This window comes from Notechis scutatus, chromosome 2 (assembly GCF_049901735.1).
Source record: "Notechis scutatus isolate UNSWTSFEM ecotype Mainland chromosome 2, rNotScu1.2, whole genome shotgun sequence".
In the NCBI taxonomy this organism is placed as follows: Eukaryota; Metazoa; Chordata; class Lepidosauria; order Squamata; family Elapidae; genus Notechis; species Notechis scutatus.
In genome coordinates this window covers 148013207-148031617 of record NC_142010.1, presented here as the reverse complement: position 1 = coordinate 148031617, position 18411 = coordinate 148013207, and the positions used below count along the sequence as shown (strand labels likewise).

General features: G+C 39.7%; 2 protein-coding genes across 2 annotated transcripts in view; one reads left to right on the top strand and one right to left on the bottom strand.

Moving 5' to 3' along the window:
• Positions 1-6426, bottom strand: part of ATP13A1 (ATPase 13A1) — a 33516-nt gene extending 27090 nt beyond the window's left edge. The window contains exons 1-3 of the mRNA XM_026673831.2: positions 6053-6426; positions 2280-2369; positions 1451-1641 (exon numbers count right to left, since the gene is read on the bottom strand). Coding sequence (XP_026529616.1) covers positions 1451-1641; positions 2280-2369; positions 6053-6358 — 587 coding nt within the window. The 5' untranslated portion in view covers positions 6359-6426. The remainder of the gene's footprint in view (positions 1-1450; positions 1642-2279; positions 2370-6052) is intronic.
• Positions 6427-6710: 284 nt separating this feature from the next.
• Positions 6711-10851, top strand: CHCHD5 (coiled-coil-helix-coiled-coil-helix domain containing 5). Its single transcript, XM_026673834.2, has 4 exons — positions 6711-6767; positions 7466-7606; positions 7803-7954; positions 9054-10851. Coding segments are annotated over exons 1-3 (294 nt in total). The 5' UTR covers positions 6711-6765; the 3' UTR covers position 7954; positions 9054-10851.
• The last annotated feature ends 7560 nt before the right edge of the window (positions 10852-18411 follow it).

The window sequence follows — 18411 nt, the reverse complement described above, 5'->3', positions numbered from 1 at the left end:
TCAGACCCCCAATTTTTACCATCAGTGGATAATTATCAATACTTAATGAAATAACTATAATTAAATAATTAGGAAAAACAAGAATTGCCGTTTTAGTTTTCCTGACAGATACTGAGTTCTTCCTACTGGGTGATGTAATTGCATTACTGATTTGTTCCTGCAGCCCTGGCTAATCTGATACCTTCATATACATTGTGGCTGAAAATCCTGGCATATCCCCAGTCCACATCAACATTCGGCATGCTGGGTAAGAACAAAAACTAATTAATTAATTAATTAAGAATACTTTGAAAGTGCCAAGTTTAGGAAAACTGGGATACAGCTGTGACAACTGAGGGGTTTTGGTTTTTTTGTTTTGCTTTAGCCTTTAAGATGAGAAAATTATAGTTATTAAAGTGGCAATAAAGGGATAAATTGTGTCTACAGTTGGCTAAGGAAAGCAGATCTATACCCTTTGAGAGAGCTAATTTTTTTTTAATTACAAAGGCATGCCTGAACACAGTGGGTCTTTAAATGGGATAAAACAGCTTGTAATAAGGGGATGGATGAACGAAGTGAAGAACTTTCTTCCACAAATTCCTCCACATACAGGATGGAAAGATGGGTTATTTGGAATGTTGAAAGGCAGGAAAATGAATAAAAATGGGCTCAGGATTTATGCAACCTCATACTGGAATGGGACAACTTGCTTTGGCCAACTCGCCATGGCCAATTCAGTGTGGCCAACTCGCCACAGCCAACTCACCGCGGGACAACTCACCATGGCCAACTTGCTGCAGGACAATTCAACAGTCCAATTTAATTATTTAAAATAATTTAAAAATATTTTAATTTTTGTCATGCACATTTCATTTTATCTCTCCTTTGGCATCCTTTCTTAAAGGATTCTTTTCCACTATTTCTTCAATATTAATATAACTCTTGTCCCGTGGCGAGTTGGCTATCGTGAGTTTCCGTAATGAGTTGGCCAAAGCGAGTTGACCAAAAGTTGGCCGTGGAGAGTTGGCGTAGACCCACCTCATGCAATGGAAATAAGATTGGAATAAAAGTGATCTTGGCAAGATAGAGAGCAATTACTCTCATGGCTGCTAAATATCTACATTCAGCTTAGTTAATTTACAAATGATAGAACTGTAAGTCAGTGTTAGGGGAAAATGTTTGGCAGATATATACTTTAATGTAGATAGATGGAAATGTGGAAAGGCAACACATCAGCTTAATGAAGAAGTGCAGTAAGAAGCAATAAAATATTTCATTTATTTTTTGCTATTGTGAATTATTAACTAGAAACTTCTCTTCCATATGGCAATCAATACTAGGTAATAAATCACCAACACGCTGTCAATATCTATACACTAATTAAATTGAATAGTCAGTAGTCAAGAGCTTAGATATTCCTGTCTTAAGAGGTTTATGATAAATATTACAGATAAATATTTGTCCCACTTACTTGTTGGTGCCGTATTTTTTTTCTGCTGCTTTGATTTCTTTATCTTCCTGGTAGCCACGAGCATTCTGATAATACTGCAGTGGGTGTTCCACAGGAAATGCCACAGGAAGGAATTTTTTGCTTTCACTTAGCTCACAAAAGTATTTGATTTTTTGAAATTCAAAGGAAAGAATCTCCTCTCCATCTTCTCCCTAGAAAGGACACACAAATTAACGTTCTGTGCACATGGAGCCGGTTTGGAGATTTCTGCCATTGTGATACACTATGAGGAAGCTGCTCACTGGTCTCCCTGCTACAACAGGCCAAGGCAAACATAAACATTACAGCAAGGGATACAACCCAGTTTTAAAAAGAATAAAGCTGCTAGTCACAAATAGATTTAATTTTTGTAAAAGCAAATGTTTGTATCTGTTGGCAAGAGAATATCACTGGAAAAGTGGGGAGATACATTTTCACATCTTTCTCACTTAGAACTCATGGTACCACTAGAATATTGTTCCAGTAGTATGGTAGGTACTGCAATTGTGATCTGTTGAGGCAAGTGTTACAGATGGGAAGGAATCTTAAAGGAAAGTAGGATAGTGAGGTATTCCTTCCCTTAAATTAGAAATCCTTTGATGGTTGAAATAAGCTTTTTTTGTGAAGAGAATTCAGGATCCAAGCCATTAAGTACACATTCCTATCTTACTTGAGATCAGATCCACATTTCGATATCTTTTTTTTTTCCTGCACAAAGTACTGTCAAAATCTGCAAATGGCAGTGAGATAATAACAAATTGATGAGAAAAAGAAACTGTTCTCAATTTAACACCATTATTTAATTTCTCACCTGATCTCGGTGGAGTGATACCAGTTCTGCGGAGCCATTATTTGGAGTTGGCACAACTTTGGCCAAGGTGGCTTTCCTTGGATTGCGCACCTGAAAGACAAATAGTTTGAACAATCAGTCTTTAGAACTTGGATCAAATCAAGCAATATTTAGTATTTTCTCCACAAGAGAGAGGAAACAGCTGCACTTGGGGTAAAGCTACATTTGTATTAATTGTACTGGTTTTATCTAAACTTGAAATAGGTTGGTTGCAATTAGTGTGTCTGAATAATGCAATATTCAGTTTAAATGTGAATCATAAATTGGTATCAAATCATGTTTAACACACCCAAAATTCAGTTAATACAAGGCTAGAAAACACATGCAGTTGCACTTGAAGTTTTAGACACTGTTAATCTTTGTGTGTGCAAAATAGAAAAAGATGCTGTCAAAAGAAAGTACATGATTAGAAAGAGGCTCATTACAGTAGAGCAAAAATTTGATGCAGCTACGTGAAATGAATGTGATCATAGCAATGCTAAAATAAGATAAATCCTGGAGAATTTTTTTCTTTACATTTTTTCTTTTTATTACGACTTTGCAATTTTGTTAACCATACATTTAAAGCAGATTCTTTTCACTGTAATATTTCATTAATATACATATACAAATTGCATTGTTTGTATACGTATATACAAAAATTTTCACTGACTATTTCCACTGAGCTGTAATGAATTACCATACCAGTTACTTTAGAAGTTTCACTCTGAATAGTAGAAATTTAAATAATGCATTCATTTTGTAGGATTCATTAATCATGCCACTTGCAAAGAAGCCCTGTAGTTTCCCTCCTTTGTTCATCAAAGATAGCATCCCCTGGGCCGTGATGGCAAACCTACGCCACGCGTGCCAGCGCTCCCACACAGTGTGTCAGAGAGCTGCTCTTCCAGTTTTCAGTACACACACACACGCGTGTTCCCATTTCAGCACTCAGTGCCGAAAAGATTCGCCACCACTGCCCTGGGCTAAGTGAGTAGCATCAGGGAGAAACTGTTTCTACAGTTGTGTCTCATTTCTGAACCGCTCTCCTCAAAAGAGGTCCATCAGGCATTAAACAAATGAGCTTCAAGTATTACCCCATGACTTTATCGCATGCACTGTCTGATTAAAAAAAAAAAAAAAGTCTTAATTTTTGCTTCGACTGATTTTGCTTGGGGGTTTGAAGAATTTCTTGGCTTAATATTTTGTATTATAACTAATGGAAGACTGCAATTTACCTTTGACATTTCTGGAATAATCAGACACAGAACATATTAATACTTAAAATGAATGAACCATGGCAATGTATCAATTCTAGAAAGCAACTGTGCAAAGCAACATGTAGATGCTTGTTACAGTTTAGTGAAGGCTTCTTCCATTAGGCGTGCATATAATAAGAACTGTGCAGAATGACCTGTCTGGAATGCTTAGAAACCTTCTAAACAATGCAGGAGGTTACCGGTGAGAAAATAATTGAGGAACACCACCAAATGACAATAAGAGGCAGAAAGCTACAGCTTCATAATCTTTCTTTGAATCAACCTATCCTAAGATCATAGTCACTGTTAGCTACATTCTATTATGGTACATGCTTTGTTAAAAGCAAACACTCCTTTCATCTAGTTACTAAATTCAGATTATGATTCCAGTTGGTCTGTTGTTCTACTGCTGAAATCTAACAATTCATTTTAACCAATATTGGCCGTTCCAATAAATACTACTTTTCCAATCATAGGCAGATTTTGCTCTGTGACTTTGAAACTAGGACTTTTTGGAAAACAAACTGAATATATACCCGTAAATTATAGCCTTTTCATATTCTCTTTTAAAGACAGCAAGTAAATACAAGGAAAGTACAGTAATGTCATATAATTCCTGTTAAAGAGGCAGATATAATTAAATTATTATCATGAGTACCAAAGTAGAACATCCTATGATCTGACATTATCTAATCTTTACCAGAAATTAGATATACCTTTACCAGAAGAACAACCAGCATCCTATCTTGTACAATTTTTTTTCTCCAACCACTACTGCAATGAAGCTTTAACACAGCAAAATCACAAGCAGCATTTATATTTATATTAATTTTCCAAAAAAAAAGAGAAACTAGAAATCTACTTTTAAGTCTCTTTGTCACTGTGATAGTTTGATCAGTTATTATGTAATTTCCAAACTGGATATATGCTGATACTGATGGGCTCTGGAAAACTCAATTTTCTTCCAGAGAAAAATATGTCTTCCAAGAATGGAAATTTGGGGAATACTCAATTGTTCATGAAAGATAAATATTGTAGAGAATTTTAAAAAGGAATAGAGATGAGAAATTGTCATTCAATAGGTAATCAAATTCAACCAAGAAAATGTCTGATGTGCTCAGATACATTTTCCCTTTTGTTTTGCATAGAGGTGCAAAACTTTAATAGAATCACTACTTGTTTCCTTTTATAAGCAAGCACTCACATTTGGAAATCAAGAAACCACAGCTTCTCAAAATAATGTACTGGGGGGTGGTGGATCTCAAGCCTATTTTCCTTGGAGGAAGCCACTAGTTAACAAAAATATTAAAAATATGTTAAATAAAACTATCTTGACTAAAACTAAAAATTCTTTTAAAAAATGCAACCATTAAAAAAAGCTTCATTTTTTTTAAAGGGAAAGGGGCAATCCAAAATATCCCATCCATATCAATGAGTTTAAACAAAAGAATCTCAAGCAGATTTACTTCCAATGCAATTACATTCATTAAAATTCAAAGGACCACTACCTATTGCATTCTGTTACATTCCTAGACTCCAAAATAAGCAATCTATGTATGTAGAATAAACTGCCTTTACATGCAAAAAGAAGGCTATTCATTGTAACTTGAGCACATTAAAATTACAGTCAGGACATTAAACAAGAGTAAGCTTAACAAAAGCAATGCCTCAGCAAGTGTGGTATTTGTTTTCATAACAAAACCTAAAGTAGCAGCACAATACAGAAGCAAAATCCCAGTGTCTCCATGAGGCTTTACAGCTGTTCTCACCTTTCAGTCTCAACAGCATTTGGATTTAAGACTCTGGTACCTTTGCACTGCCCATCAGGAGAGAAGTGCAAAGTTTGGCCATCTTATCAGTCAGTCCAGAGCCCCCGTGCAAGGAATCCCTCTAGACATATCTGAGCACCAACACCTCTTCAAAAAAGTACAGATAGTCCTCAACTGACGACTACAATTGAGCCCAAAATTTGTTCAGTGAAAAATTTGTTCAGTGAATTTGTCCCATTTTACCACTTTTCTCACCTTATTTTATTAAGTGGATCCCTGCAGTTTTAAATTAGTAACATGGTCATTAAATGAATCTGGGTTCTCAGTTGACTTTGCTTGTCGGAAGGTTGCAAAGCAACTCCTGAACACAGCAATGGTCATAAATACGAGTTCAGCTGTCAAGCATCTGAATGGAAAGCACCCATGACCATGGGGATGCTGCAATGGTCATCAGTGTGAAAAACGGTCGTATGTCACTGTTTGCGGTGCCGTTGTAACTTCGAACGGTCACCAAATGTACTGCTGTAAGTCGAGGACCACCTGTAAAGCCTGTGAAAAGCTTCGGGGTGCGTGTGGGGGTGGGAGACTGCTTCTCCCCACTTCCCCTGATCTGATCTCAGAAGCCCCAGGCAGAGAAAGCCATGCCAATGTCTGTGCAAAGGCGATACCCCCGCCCACCGCCATTCCGTGCCCCTCTCCCGCGTGGTCCCCCAGGCGCGGGACTGACCCAACAGCAGTAGAGCAAGCAGTGGACGTTGACGCTCCACAGGCCGGCTAAGGCCGTGAGAAGGTGGACGACCCCAATGGCGGCGAGGAAAAGAAGCGCAGCTTCAGGGGTCTCGGTGCCGGCGGCTGACCCCCAAGCCCAGGCGAAGGCGCTCGCCCCCCAAACCCACAGCCAGAGCGGGTACAGGACGCAGAAGGGCAACACCGTCCCCCATAACAGACGCGACCGCCTCCGATATGGAATCACGTCTTGCACCAACTCGTCTCCCGGCCCCGGCCCGGGACCGGCCTCCGCTGTTGCCACCATCCTTCTTCCGGGAGCCGCCGCCGCCGCCACCGGCTCGCTTCGGTCTCGCTTCCTTCCACTTCCGGGGTAGGCGCCAATGAAGCGCGTTGAGCGAGCATACTCCCGGCCTGGGCGTTAAAAGTGCGCATGCGTCGCGCCTTCGCAAAGCCGGTGGAGCCAACGCTTCAACCTCACGCCCCTTTATGAATGAGCTATACACGTGGCTCTCCGCGAAGCGACCGCGTCGTTCCAAACTGCGCGTGCGCGAAACCCGTGAGGCGTTCTCTCGTGTCCTGGTGACTGGGTTTTAAGCTCCGCCCCGCCGCGGCTGGTTTGAACATGCGCAGAAGAGGCCCGGTGGTGGAGAAGGAACATGCGTGTTGGGGACAAGGAAGGAGCCAGTGTGGCTTTGCGGAGTCGAGTGTAGCATGTGAGTGTGTTTTCTCTGCACCAAAGCCCTTTTTCTGATCTAAGGGGAAACTCCGTTTTTCTTTTTTCCTTGGTCCTTAATTTGCATCTGTAGAGGTTTCAATCCATAATACTTACCGTCAGGATCACTGTACATAAATGTACACATAACCCAGTGACTTGTTGCCTGAAGACCTGATCGGTTTGCGAAACCAGGAGAGCGGCAGATGGCGACATTTTAGCAGTGGATTTCCAGTACTTGCTACTTCATACGTGATGATACAGTGTCATCACAAGTAGCAGCCATGCTGGGTCTCCGTTTAAACCTGACTCAGTTGGTGACCTTGACAACCCATGGTAGTAAATGGTGGGCGATGATGTCGGAAAACTTACGCAATAATACATACATTATCTTTGAAACTCTGCAAGTTACAAGGCTGTGTAATATAGCTCGAGTGAGAAAGAGAGAGAGAGAGAGAGAGAGAATTAAGTTTTGCAGTCCCAACGGAGGGGAAACCAATTGTGTTCTGGCAAGTTTTTGATGAGTGGGCTAGCTACTGAACAGTGTTTAAATCAGAAGTGGCCACTTCCATGTGTTTTTCATAATGCTGTAAAGCTTTATTAAACATTTTTGCATTTCTTTTTGTCGTTATGTGGTGGAAAGGCAGAGTGTACATTCAGCTTTTTTTTTTTTTTAAACTTGCCTCTCTCTCTCAACAGGCAGGCAGCTCTGGAAATAACCTTGCGGTACTGCCACAAAGAAACCGAGCAATATGGCCGGTGTGTGGCTGCTAACCCTTCTTCCTGGCAGCTGGACTGTCACCAACTCAAACTTGACATGGCCAAATGTACATCATCCCAGTAAGTTCCCTTGGGCTGGAGTGCTGTTTTGCCTTTGTGGGGAAATTGGCTTTGATTAATTGAGGAATGTTCGCTCCATTACCTGCGTGTAGACTTCATATCATTTCTGTGTGTAACCACTGCAACTTGCTAAGTTCCTGCACTGTTCTTTGTCCATTTTTTTCTTATTTATAAATCTATGGGAGTTTTATTGTAGCCCAATTGTTCAGAAGATTCGCCGAGATTGTGCTGAGCCATTTACTGCATTTGAGGAGTGCCTTAAGACAAATCAGAGTTCTTCAATCAAATGTTCTGAACACCTCCAAAAATTTCTCATCTGTGCTGACCAGGTGAAACTGAATACATAAGGTTGGTGCCCCTAAATGTTTGTATTAGTCATTGGTATATGTGTGTATGCATAAATAAAATAATATAAAGCTAGAATTAATTTATTGCATGTCTTGCCCACATTGTAGCAGCCAATTGACATGATGTGAGAAAAGCTGAAAGAATTGACATATATGTCACACAAGCAGTAACAATATCTTATCCCTCTATAAGGGATACAGGAGTCAAAAATATAATTGAACAATCATTGTTCTCTTGCCCCAAGACCAAATTGTATCATTGTGAAACTTGAGAGGTGGTGGCTGGACCAAAAAGACGAGACATTCTGCATATCACATGGGCATTTTTGCTGCATTGAATTTCTTATAATGGGTGGAAAATAGTAGCTGATGAACTTCATTACATTCACCAACTGGGATTGATGAAATCATGCATTGCACTCTTTAGATTGATTGATTGATGATTATGTGCTCTCGGGTTGTTTTTGAGTCCTAGTGACCACAATGATAGTTTTTTTTTCTGTTATGATCTACCCCTAACCTGTTCCTTGAAATCTCCCAATGATGCAGCCATTGCTACTGTAATTGAGTCCATCCACCCTGCTGGTGCTCATTCTCTTCTCTTTCCTCCCACCTTTCCCAGTTTTTTTCACATCACCAATGTGTCTGAAGTAAAATACCCCCTAGAACTTGTGGAAACTTGTCAAACTTGTAGCCATTGGGCAGGATGCATCACACGCTGGCCATGCCTGGTTTAGCAAAGGGAAAGGTCACGATACGTCACATGATGACACAAGTTTTGACACCCCTGCCCTAGAAGATAATTAGTGAATTGACTTAGCTCACCTAATTGAACAGTGAAGTTATACTTGGTGTACTCTTAATTTAGAAAACAGTACTTTACTCACAACTAAGCAATGAGCTGTTGACAAACCAGTTTGAAAAATGACTAAAAGACTATGACAATTCTTTGCTTGTTTATCTTGCATTTGGGAAATTTGGATCCTGGGTGGTATAACTTACTAATGGATTTTAGAAGGATAATATTTCATTTTGTGTGTCTTTTCTCCCCCCCCCCCCCACTTTTTTTTCACAATCCAGTCTTTTGATTTCTTCAGCAGAAACCTTGCTATTCCTTGAAGTGGCATTAAGACTAAAAAAATTGACCAACAATGGCACCAGCTTCTCATCTATCATCTTTTCCAGCTATCACCATCATTCATTTATCTGCAGCCATCCAAGATACCTCAGCTTGGCCCATTGAAATGGAATCCCAACTTAGGTATCTGAAGTAGATGTTTTATTATGCCTGGAACTTTTGCAGGCACCGTACAGTAAACTGCAAAGACCCCGAATCATCTTTTCTGACCCAATTTGGCAGACAGAATTGCAACGTTCTATGGCTCAAAGCAGAGTGATCCAGGCAGATTAACGAACAGAAGAAAAAAGGAATCTAATTTGTCCTGGAACTTCTCTGAAAGTATTTTAATCTTCTCTCATGGACTGTAAGACTTGCCTCAGGGTATTCTGTTTCTGTGCAGCTAATGGGAAGCACCTAGCCAACTTTGACCTGAAAAATCTAAAACAAGGTCAGACTTAATTTCTTAGATGGACAGTCACCATAGACTACCATAGTTTTATACAGATTGGGAAGCCAAAAAGAAGTCTGCAAAGAAGATACAAATACATTTTTTTTGTATTGTTACCAAGAAAAATACATGTTCATGCCACTCAGTCACTAGGATACAAACTTGATTCAGAGGACACATGAATCCATTAATTTTATTCTATTTGTAGTCAGTAGAGGGCACTCTGTAAACATTAGAACGTTCTTGATTCTTTGCTTTATGGCTGTGTTGTAAAAGGTGACAAGAAAAAGGACATCAAATGCAACATTACATTAATGAAGTTCAACAGTTATCAGTCTTAAATATAATGCTTCTGACTGGATTTATATTCATAACTTTGAATACTATTAGAGTGATGTTTGTAGTATGTCACATGTTGCATTGCTTATATCATTTAGCCAATGGGATACGAGTTTTGGGAAAAATTAGATGGCATTCTTGAAATGATAGGGCAGGGGAAATTATTTGTAAGGAGGCATGAATAAATATGAAAGAATGAGAAAATCAAATGAAGAGCTAATATTGAATGGCCATGGCGACTATTTGATGAGTGCCCTCTTAGAAAAAAAAAGATTTAAGCATGTCAGTCCATACATAGGCATGGAAAAGTGACTAAAGCTAAAAGCATGATTGATTTGATTGTTTATGATGGCAGATTGAAATAATTATTGAATAATATAGAGGTACTGAGACATTCTGAATGTGAGATACACCATTATCTGGTAGAATCAAAAATAGATCGTAGAAAATGGATAAGGAAGGGAGGGAAAGAAGCAAGAGTAAAAGTAGAACAACTGAGGGAAGAGATATTACAGTTGCAGAGAAGTGTAGAGCTACATTAATAAAGAGTATAGAAATGGATGTATGGTGGAATGAAGTTTTGGAAAAAAATGGATGAGGAAAAAATTCAAGAGGGAGAAAAGTTAAGGATGAAGGGAAGAATGTGATCAGAGAGGCTAAGGACACGTTATGATTAGGTGAGGGAGGAAAATGCAGATTTTGATTAAAAAAAACATAATTGGAAGTAGATTGGGAAGATAAAACAAGGAGCAAAGTGAGTGGAATTTAGAATTAAGTGCTGAAATGAAACTGAAGTTAGGAAATGCAAGAAATATTTTAGACATTTGTAGAAGAATGATGGTGATTTGTTGAAGAGTGAAATTGAAATGAATGCTATATTGGTATCCGAAGCTTGATGGAAGGAAGATGACACTGTAAAATGTTGGAAAATAGAAAAGCCGCAGATTGGTAGTGACAGCATAACTGCAGAAATATTAAAATTGTCAATGTGGTTTGATTATGGAGTGACTGTGCAACTTGTTTAATGTATGTATGAAGTCTATCTATGCCTGTTAATTGGAGGAATGTTAATTTTGTTACCTTGTAAAAGGGAAAAGGTACCATATGTGAATGTAACACTCCTGTGAAATTAATTTGATAAGGGTTCCTGGAAGATACTCGGTAGAACTCAGATCAAAAGAATACAAGTGGTAATAATATTGAAAAGTGTTTTATATGGGCAATGTCTTAAAATGAAACTGGCAAAGAAGTTGTGCATTTGTTGATTTAGAGAAGGCAAAGGATGAAAGGGGTGGGCTTGAATGTTCTTTCTGCACTTGGAATTTGCTGAATGCAGAACGTAGAAAGAACATTCAAGCCCATCCCCTTCATCCTATGCTTTCTCTAAATCAACAAATGCACAATAAAAACCTTTGCCAGTTTCATATTAATACACTGCCCATATAAAATCCGTACAGGTAGTCTTCAACTTACAACAGTTCATTTCGTGACTGTTTGAAGTTACAACAGCACTGAACAAATGTGACATGATCATTTTTCACATTTATGATCTGCAGAACCCCCATAGTCACATGATCAAAACTCAGATACTAGGCAACTGACTCATATTTATGATGGTTACAGTGTCAACGTGACCCTCTTTTGTCACCTTCTGACAAGCAAAGTCAATGGGGAGGCCAGATTCACTTAACAATCATGTTAATACTTTAAGACCTGCAGTGATCCACTTAACAACTGTGGTTTAAAAAAAAGGTCGTAAAATGGGGTAAAACTCACTCAACCAATGTCTCACTTAGCAACAGAAATTTTGGGCTCAACTGTGGTTGTAAGTGGAGGAGTACATGCATGTGACGGAAGAAAAAGCATGGATGAAAATAGAATGCTTGGTGAATGGTTTAGCAGAGAATATGACAAATATGGATATTCCCTTATTTGCTTGCTCTATTCGTGGGTAAATGTATAAAAAATGTGACTTTAGAAGTTAGTTGGGGTGGTGAGCGTACATGTAGATTTTTAAGTAGCTGATGCTAAGTTATTGGCCAAGGGTAGAATGTAGCCAATTGTAAGATGCAATAAGGACTATGGAGCTGAACATTAATTATCAATGTCAGCCTCACTAAAGACCAGGAAATTAAATTCACAGGAAGATTAAAACTATATTCCTTCAGCTTGGCTGACTAACAAGAGTCTTGAAAACCTGAGTGTGCTGTATTTCCTCTATCTTCTTATATTTCTTATACTATGAATTAGGGATGTACCTGCCTGAGCCGCTTCCAAATATATTATCTCATTTCTCAGGACTTAAAAGATGTTTCAGCCCTTTTGCCTAGGTAAGGCTTCTTGTATATTTCCGTCAAGGTCATCTCGCTTACCAATAATCAGGATCAAATTGCAAAAGAAAGACATGGGGTAAGAATATATAGGTGAAAAGAAGGGAGAAAACACCAGACATTTGTGGTTGGATTGAATTAATGAATTTTCCCCAGAAGAGTGACGTTTTAAGAAATTATGTGAGGCACTGTGAAAGCGAGGATAATTTACAAGGATAGAAAAATGTGAAGAAGTACAATTGGTGTTAAATGTAAACTGGATATGGGTAGTTTCATATTTTTTTTCGTATCTCATGCTTTTGGCTCATATTTCTTACTCCTTTTCTGCTTTCTATGTAGTGCTGCTTATCCGGGAAGGAAATACAGGTAGCTCTCACTTATTAATTGCCTTTTTCAGTTGTAACTGTATAAACAGTCACTAAACATGGCAGTTGTTCATTGAGGACTACGACTGTTAGCTCTCCTAAACTGAAGTCCTTAAAATTTGTGGAGAATGCAATGTCTACAGTTGCCAGCCAGAGAAATAAAAATTTGTTAGCTGTGAGTTTTGGCATTTAGGGGTGGGATGGGGGGCAGGAAACCATTTGTTCTGTTTTCTTGGTTTCAAAGGCATATGATCCCCATTTACCATGACCAACCTTTGGGAAGTTAGCCTCTAATATGTAGAAAACTTTTTTTGGGGGGGAAAAACTCATACCGAAGGTGCAGCTTTCTTAAACACTTGCTTCATTTCCTCCCTGGAGGAACATAAATCACGTGAAAGCTAATTAATGAAATTTTCTAAATGGGTGGTGGTGTTAATGGGCATTAGTGCAGAAGAGTGACTTGTTTTATGTCCTCCCTCTGGGTCAACTCCCCACCCCATCCCACAACCTCAGACCAGGATGGGAATATTGCCTTGAACCACTGCACCCTTGAATTGCCATCTCCTGCCAAGCAACTTGTCAGCTTTGCCTTAATTCCTCATGTGGAAAAATGTCCTCATTTTACACACCGTTTCTTGTTTGCTCTTGAGAATGTCCATAAATCAGCACAAGGCCTTTTGGTGTCCAAGTTCTTTTTGCTGGCGCAGGAAGACATCTTTTGAAATCCACAGAGAGGCTAGTATAGGGAATTGCATTCCATTTGTGTGCTCAGGTGCACACACACACACACACACACACACACACACACACACTGACACAATGGCTTGCCTCCAAGAAAAGTCATATATAGCCAATAGCTATGAGAGAGTGAGTGGAGGACATGGATGGTGCAAAGAATCAACGGACCATTGATTTGCACCATTTTTTCTAATAGCTACTTTGCACATTAGTTAACCCATGAACTACTTCTCATGGTAAAGGAGAAAATGCACAAACCCGTTCCTGAAACAGGTGTTGAAGTATATGAACATTCATATGTTCTTGGTGAGAATTCAGATGCCTGCATGTCCTAATTCCATAAGCGTATAAAGGGGGAGAGGGATAATTTGAAAAAGGCTTGACAAAAGTGTGCATGGGTTCCTTTATGGGCCCTAATTTTGTGAGCAATAATAATCACAACCAGCACCGGATTCTATGCAGATATTCTATACTGGACCCTTCCAGAGTCCCAAGCTTGATCAAGTTATCAGAAGATACCATGTCCCGACAGCTGTCAATGGTGGACCTCAGATTTTCTCTGAGGTCCACCACTGACAGCTGTCAGGACATGGTATCTTCTGGTAACTTGCTCAAGCTTGGGATTCTGGAAGAGTCCAGTATAGAATATCTGCAGGTCTGCAGATTCCCTTCTCCTTCCCAGTAGCAGACATGAGCCAGCCAAGCCAAGTATACTTAATTCAATTTGATTTCAATCTGTGAAAAATAAAATGAGCATTTTCTGCGGTGAGGATGGCTTCCGGAGTTCTTCTCCCTGGCTTTATCTTATTTCTTTGTGTCATCATCTTCCAGTTTTAGACTTGGAAGCCCTCTGGTCTCCCATAGATGAAGATCAAGCTTCTCTTGGTGCTGTGCTGCTTTGCGTGGTGTGCCTCTTCCCCACTCCCTTTGCTCCTCTAAGATGAGGCCATGTTGTCCAATTCATCCGTTAGAAATGGAATATCCCCAGGTGGATAATAATACATACAGGTAGCTACTGCTTTTTAAACAAAGTAATAGGTATGTTTGTGCCACCCAGTACAGGATCAATAAGGTTTACAGATTCCAAAGGATTAAATCATGCAAAATAAAACAGAATCCACATGACAAGGTATTGCTGTTGCTGGTAGCCCTACTGGTCTACTACATAGTTACACTTTTTTAAAAAACTGCTAGATGAGTGAAGTATTTGTGGATATAGAATAAGTACTTTGTTGTTTTTAAATGTAATCTTCCTTAGATAAATATTTGTGTGTTGAGGGAAATGAGTATCCATAATGTTTGACTGCACTTTCTACAATAACTACAATGGCTGTACCTATTAGTAGAAGATGCAAGTTTTTTTTTTTTTTTGCAGTTCAGATGCTTAAGAGAATGTGGGGCTATGCAAAAATGTGGTGTCAGAAAGGAAAGCAACAAGATCCCATGAAGCCAAATGGATGTTTTATTGAATGACAAGGAGCTCCATAGGGTGCTGTAACTTCATAAAAATTGGATGTGCCTCATGCAATCTAGTAATGATGGGCTCTGTTCTCTACCAATCAGATTTGTTGTTGCTCAGGGACTCTGAAGGATGTATGGTCAGTTGCGTTCCATCCCAAAAGTTCTATCTCTGTATCTTTTCTGATGCTCCATGGAAATTCTTGTGGGTTTTTGAAACCATATGCTGCTCTGTGGGTTCCTATGCAGATGATTCCCTGAGAAATTACCCTTTTCCAGAGTGAGGGAACAGTTTATAATGATTCTTCTTGATTATAACTGCATTCTGAACTGTACAGCTTAGAACATCTCCAGTGTCTATATTGTTCTGCCGCCAGGAATTGAGTCTGTTTACAGGTAGTCCTTGACTTACGACTGGTTGCTTAGCAACCTTTTTTGAAATTACAATAGGTCTCCCTGGATGTACTTACAACCTGGTTCTGAAGTTCTAGTGTTGCCCCCCTATGGTCACATGACCACACATTGGGCATGTTGGGCACTTGGTAACTGGCCCCACATTTTTAATTGTTTGCATCATGTACCTCATTTTATGATGGTTTTGCCCAAAAACTGAAGTAAATGCTTTTTTTTTTGACAAAACTGGACCATAGCGGTTCAGTTTTGGTTCGCTTAATGACCACAAAAAGGTCATAAAATTGGGTCAGTCACATGGGTGACTCATTTTACAAGCATCACAACTTACAACCATGATGGGCAGGCTCCATTACAGTCATAACTCAAGGACTACATATAGGCTGTTTATAGCACTGGAAATTGTAAGAGGGTTGTAGTTTGTGGTCCTCTTACGCCCTGCCATTTTTCAAGACGGTAGTCTTGGAGACAGCAGAATGTTCAAAACAGAATTTATCCACCTTTCCACTCAACTGATGCTAAGTGACTTGCCCATGCTGGCCTGTTCCTAAACATTACTCAGAAGCGTAGCTGCTATAGAATAAGTGATATAGGAATAATTATTGGTGTGAAATGACCAGCTTAGATCTTCTGAAAATACTTCCGTCAGCTGTTGGCTTCTGGACAGGGAAGGCTCCCTGATTTTTAGTTTTACCTCAGAAATCTCAGGCCTGCACAACTGCTGCTTTCACTGGCCAAATGCCTCTGCCTTGCTAATGATCACTGTTCCAGCCTTATTTCCTAATACCGTGTATATATAATCATATAATATATGTGTATTGGGTATAATCGTGCAGGTTTTTTTTAATCTCTTTTTAAATGTTTTCAGTGCTGATATTGTCATATTTTAAAACATTTCGTATGAAGAATTTCCAAAAGAACAAAATTCAACTCCTGGATTAATATATTGCAGCAGCAGCTAGCTGCTCTCAAGCATCTTTAAACACCTCCCTCCCACACACACACACACCTTTTGTGTGACATGGATATTCTGCTTCAAGGTGAAGCTACAAATTTGCCAATATATTTTCTAGGCCAATCTTTAAAACCTCTAGGCACCCTGGGATCAGGAAATGGAGATGGTATCCAGGGCTCTTCATGTCACAGCAGGAAAACCGCTTTGCAAAATTTTGGGGAGACGATGCTGACAGGGAAGGGGGAGAAGGAAAATGGTTTTTGAAAAGCAACAGATCCCTGTGGTCTGCCATAGAAGTTTGGGCGACTTGAGATTGCCTGTAAATTATTCAGTTGTCTCTTTCTATAACCAGTATCTAGAATAAATGATAAATCTTTCCATAAAGCAAACAACTCTTAACATGAAAATACTGCTGATGTCCAGTTGTGTACAAGCAACTCCTTTTGGAACTTCACCCATGCTCAACACGAACCTCAAAGATCTGAAAATGCAAACAGTGTACCGTAGGCAGGCAAGGCCTTTGTTTTTTCTCTGTTTTAATTTCCAAATGCACATGCAAAAGACATCAGCACAACACAACAGAGGATCACAACAGGCATGGAAAGGTGAGATTCTTCTTTTCAGCAGGCATGACATCTGGAGAGCACTGATGACTCTGTGCTTGCTTCACAGAAATCCTTTTCAAAACTCACTGTACCCAAACCTAGTGCAAATATTTCTGGAGGAAGCTACAGCTGTATAAACACACACAGAGGACACGATTCATCTGGCTGTTCCATGCACGCCACAATAGTTTCATGCTTTCAGTTCTGTGTCTTGGGAAGGATGTCTTTCTGGCTATGTGTACAGTAGAGTGCTTTCGTGTCAAGTGTTAACTCCTGGTAACTGCCTGGACAAACTTTCTTGGCAAAGTTTTCTGGAGGTGGTTTGCCCTTGCCGCCTTCCTAGGACTAAGGGACTGTCCCAAGATTTCCTAGCTAAATTCATGCCCAAGGCAGGACTGGAGCTCAGCATCCCAGTTTCTAGCCTGTTGCCTTAACCACTGTGCTGATACAGCCTTTCAACTTTACTCAGCATTTTAATCCTGTATCTGCGTATGGGAGCTTGACCCATTTCAATCAGTTCTAGCAGGATGAAAATCACAAGCACTTTGATCCTCAACCAGAAATACAGGTAGTCCTCGACTTACAACAGTTCGTTCAGTGCCCATTCAAAGTTACAACAGCACTGAAAAAAGTGATTTATGGCCATTTTTCACACTTAGAACCATTGCGGTCTCCCCATGGTGATCAAAATCCAGATGCTAGGCAACTGACTGATATTTATGACGCAGTGTCCGGGGGTCACGCGATCTCCTTTTGCGACCTTCGGACAAGCAAAGTCAATGGGGAAGCCAGATTCCCCTTAACAACTGTGTTACTAGCTTAACAACTGGCGTGATTCACTTAACAACTGGCAAGAAAAGTCATAAAATGGGGCAAAACTCACTTAACAAATGTCTCGCTTAACCACACCAATGTTGAGCTCAATTATGGTTGTAAGTGGAAGACTACCTGTAGTGGCCTGTGGGGCGGGGATACTGCCAAGCGGTCAGTCCTGTGGGTAGGTCTTCTGCAGCAGCTTATGGTAGCCAAACCTCTGAAGATACAGTTCTAAGCTGCACACATTAAAAAAAAAACAAGTCTATGAACCAAAAGAAAAAGGAAGGGACTTAAATAGCTATCCTACCCTGAGGAGTATCTTTGATTTAAACAAACAAATAAAAAAAAACCCAGACATGATTTTTTGAGAGGGGACCCTATTATGCTGGCGCCCTTCTTATAACCAACTCAGTTATTCTGAGCTCTTCAAATGGAGTTTGCAGTTTCAAGCAGAAACAGTCTCTGCCCTGTAGCAAGCTGGCTGCCTCGCATGTAATACAGGTAGTCCCCGACATATAACAGTTTGTTTAGTGACCGTTTGAATTTACAACAGCACTGAAAAAAGTGACCTATGACCTTTTTTCAGCCATATAACATAGTGTCATGACCCCATCCCCATGGTCACGTGATTTACATTCAGATCCTTGACAGCCGGTTCATATTTAAGACAGTTGCAGCATTACGTGATCCCCTTTTGTGACCTTCTGATGAACCAAGTCCATAGGGAAGCCAGATTCATTTAACCACACTAGTTAGTAACACTTAAGTTAGTGTTACTAACTTTTAACACCTTCAGTGGTTCATTTAACAAAGGTGGCAAGAAAAGTGGTAAAACGGGGCAAAACCCTCTTCACAAATTTCTCACTTAGCAAC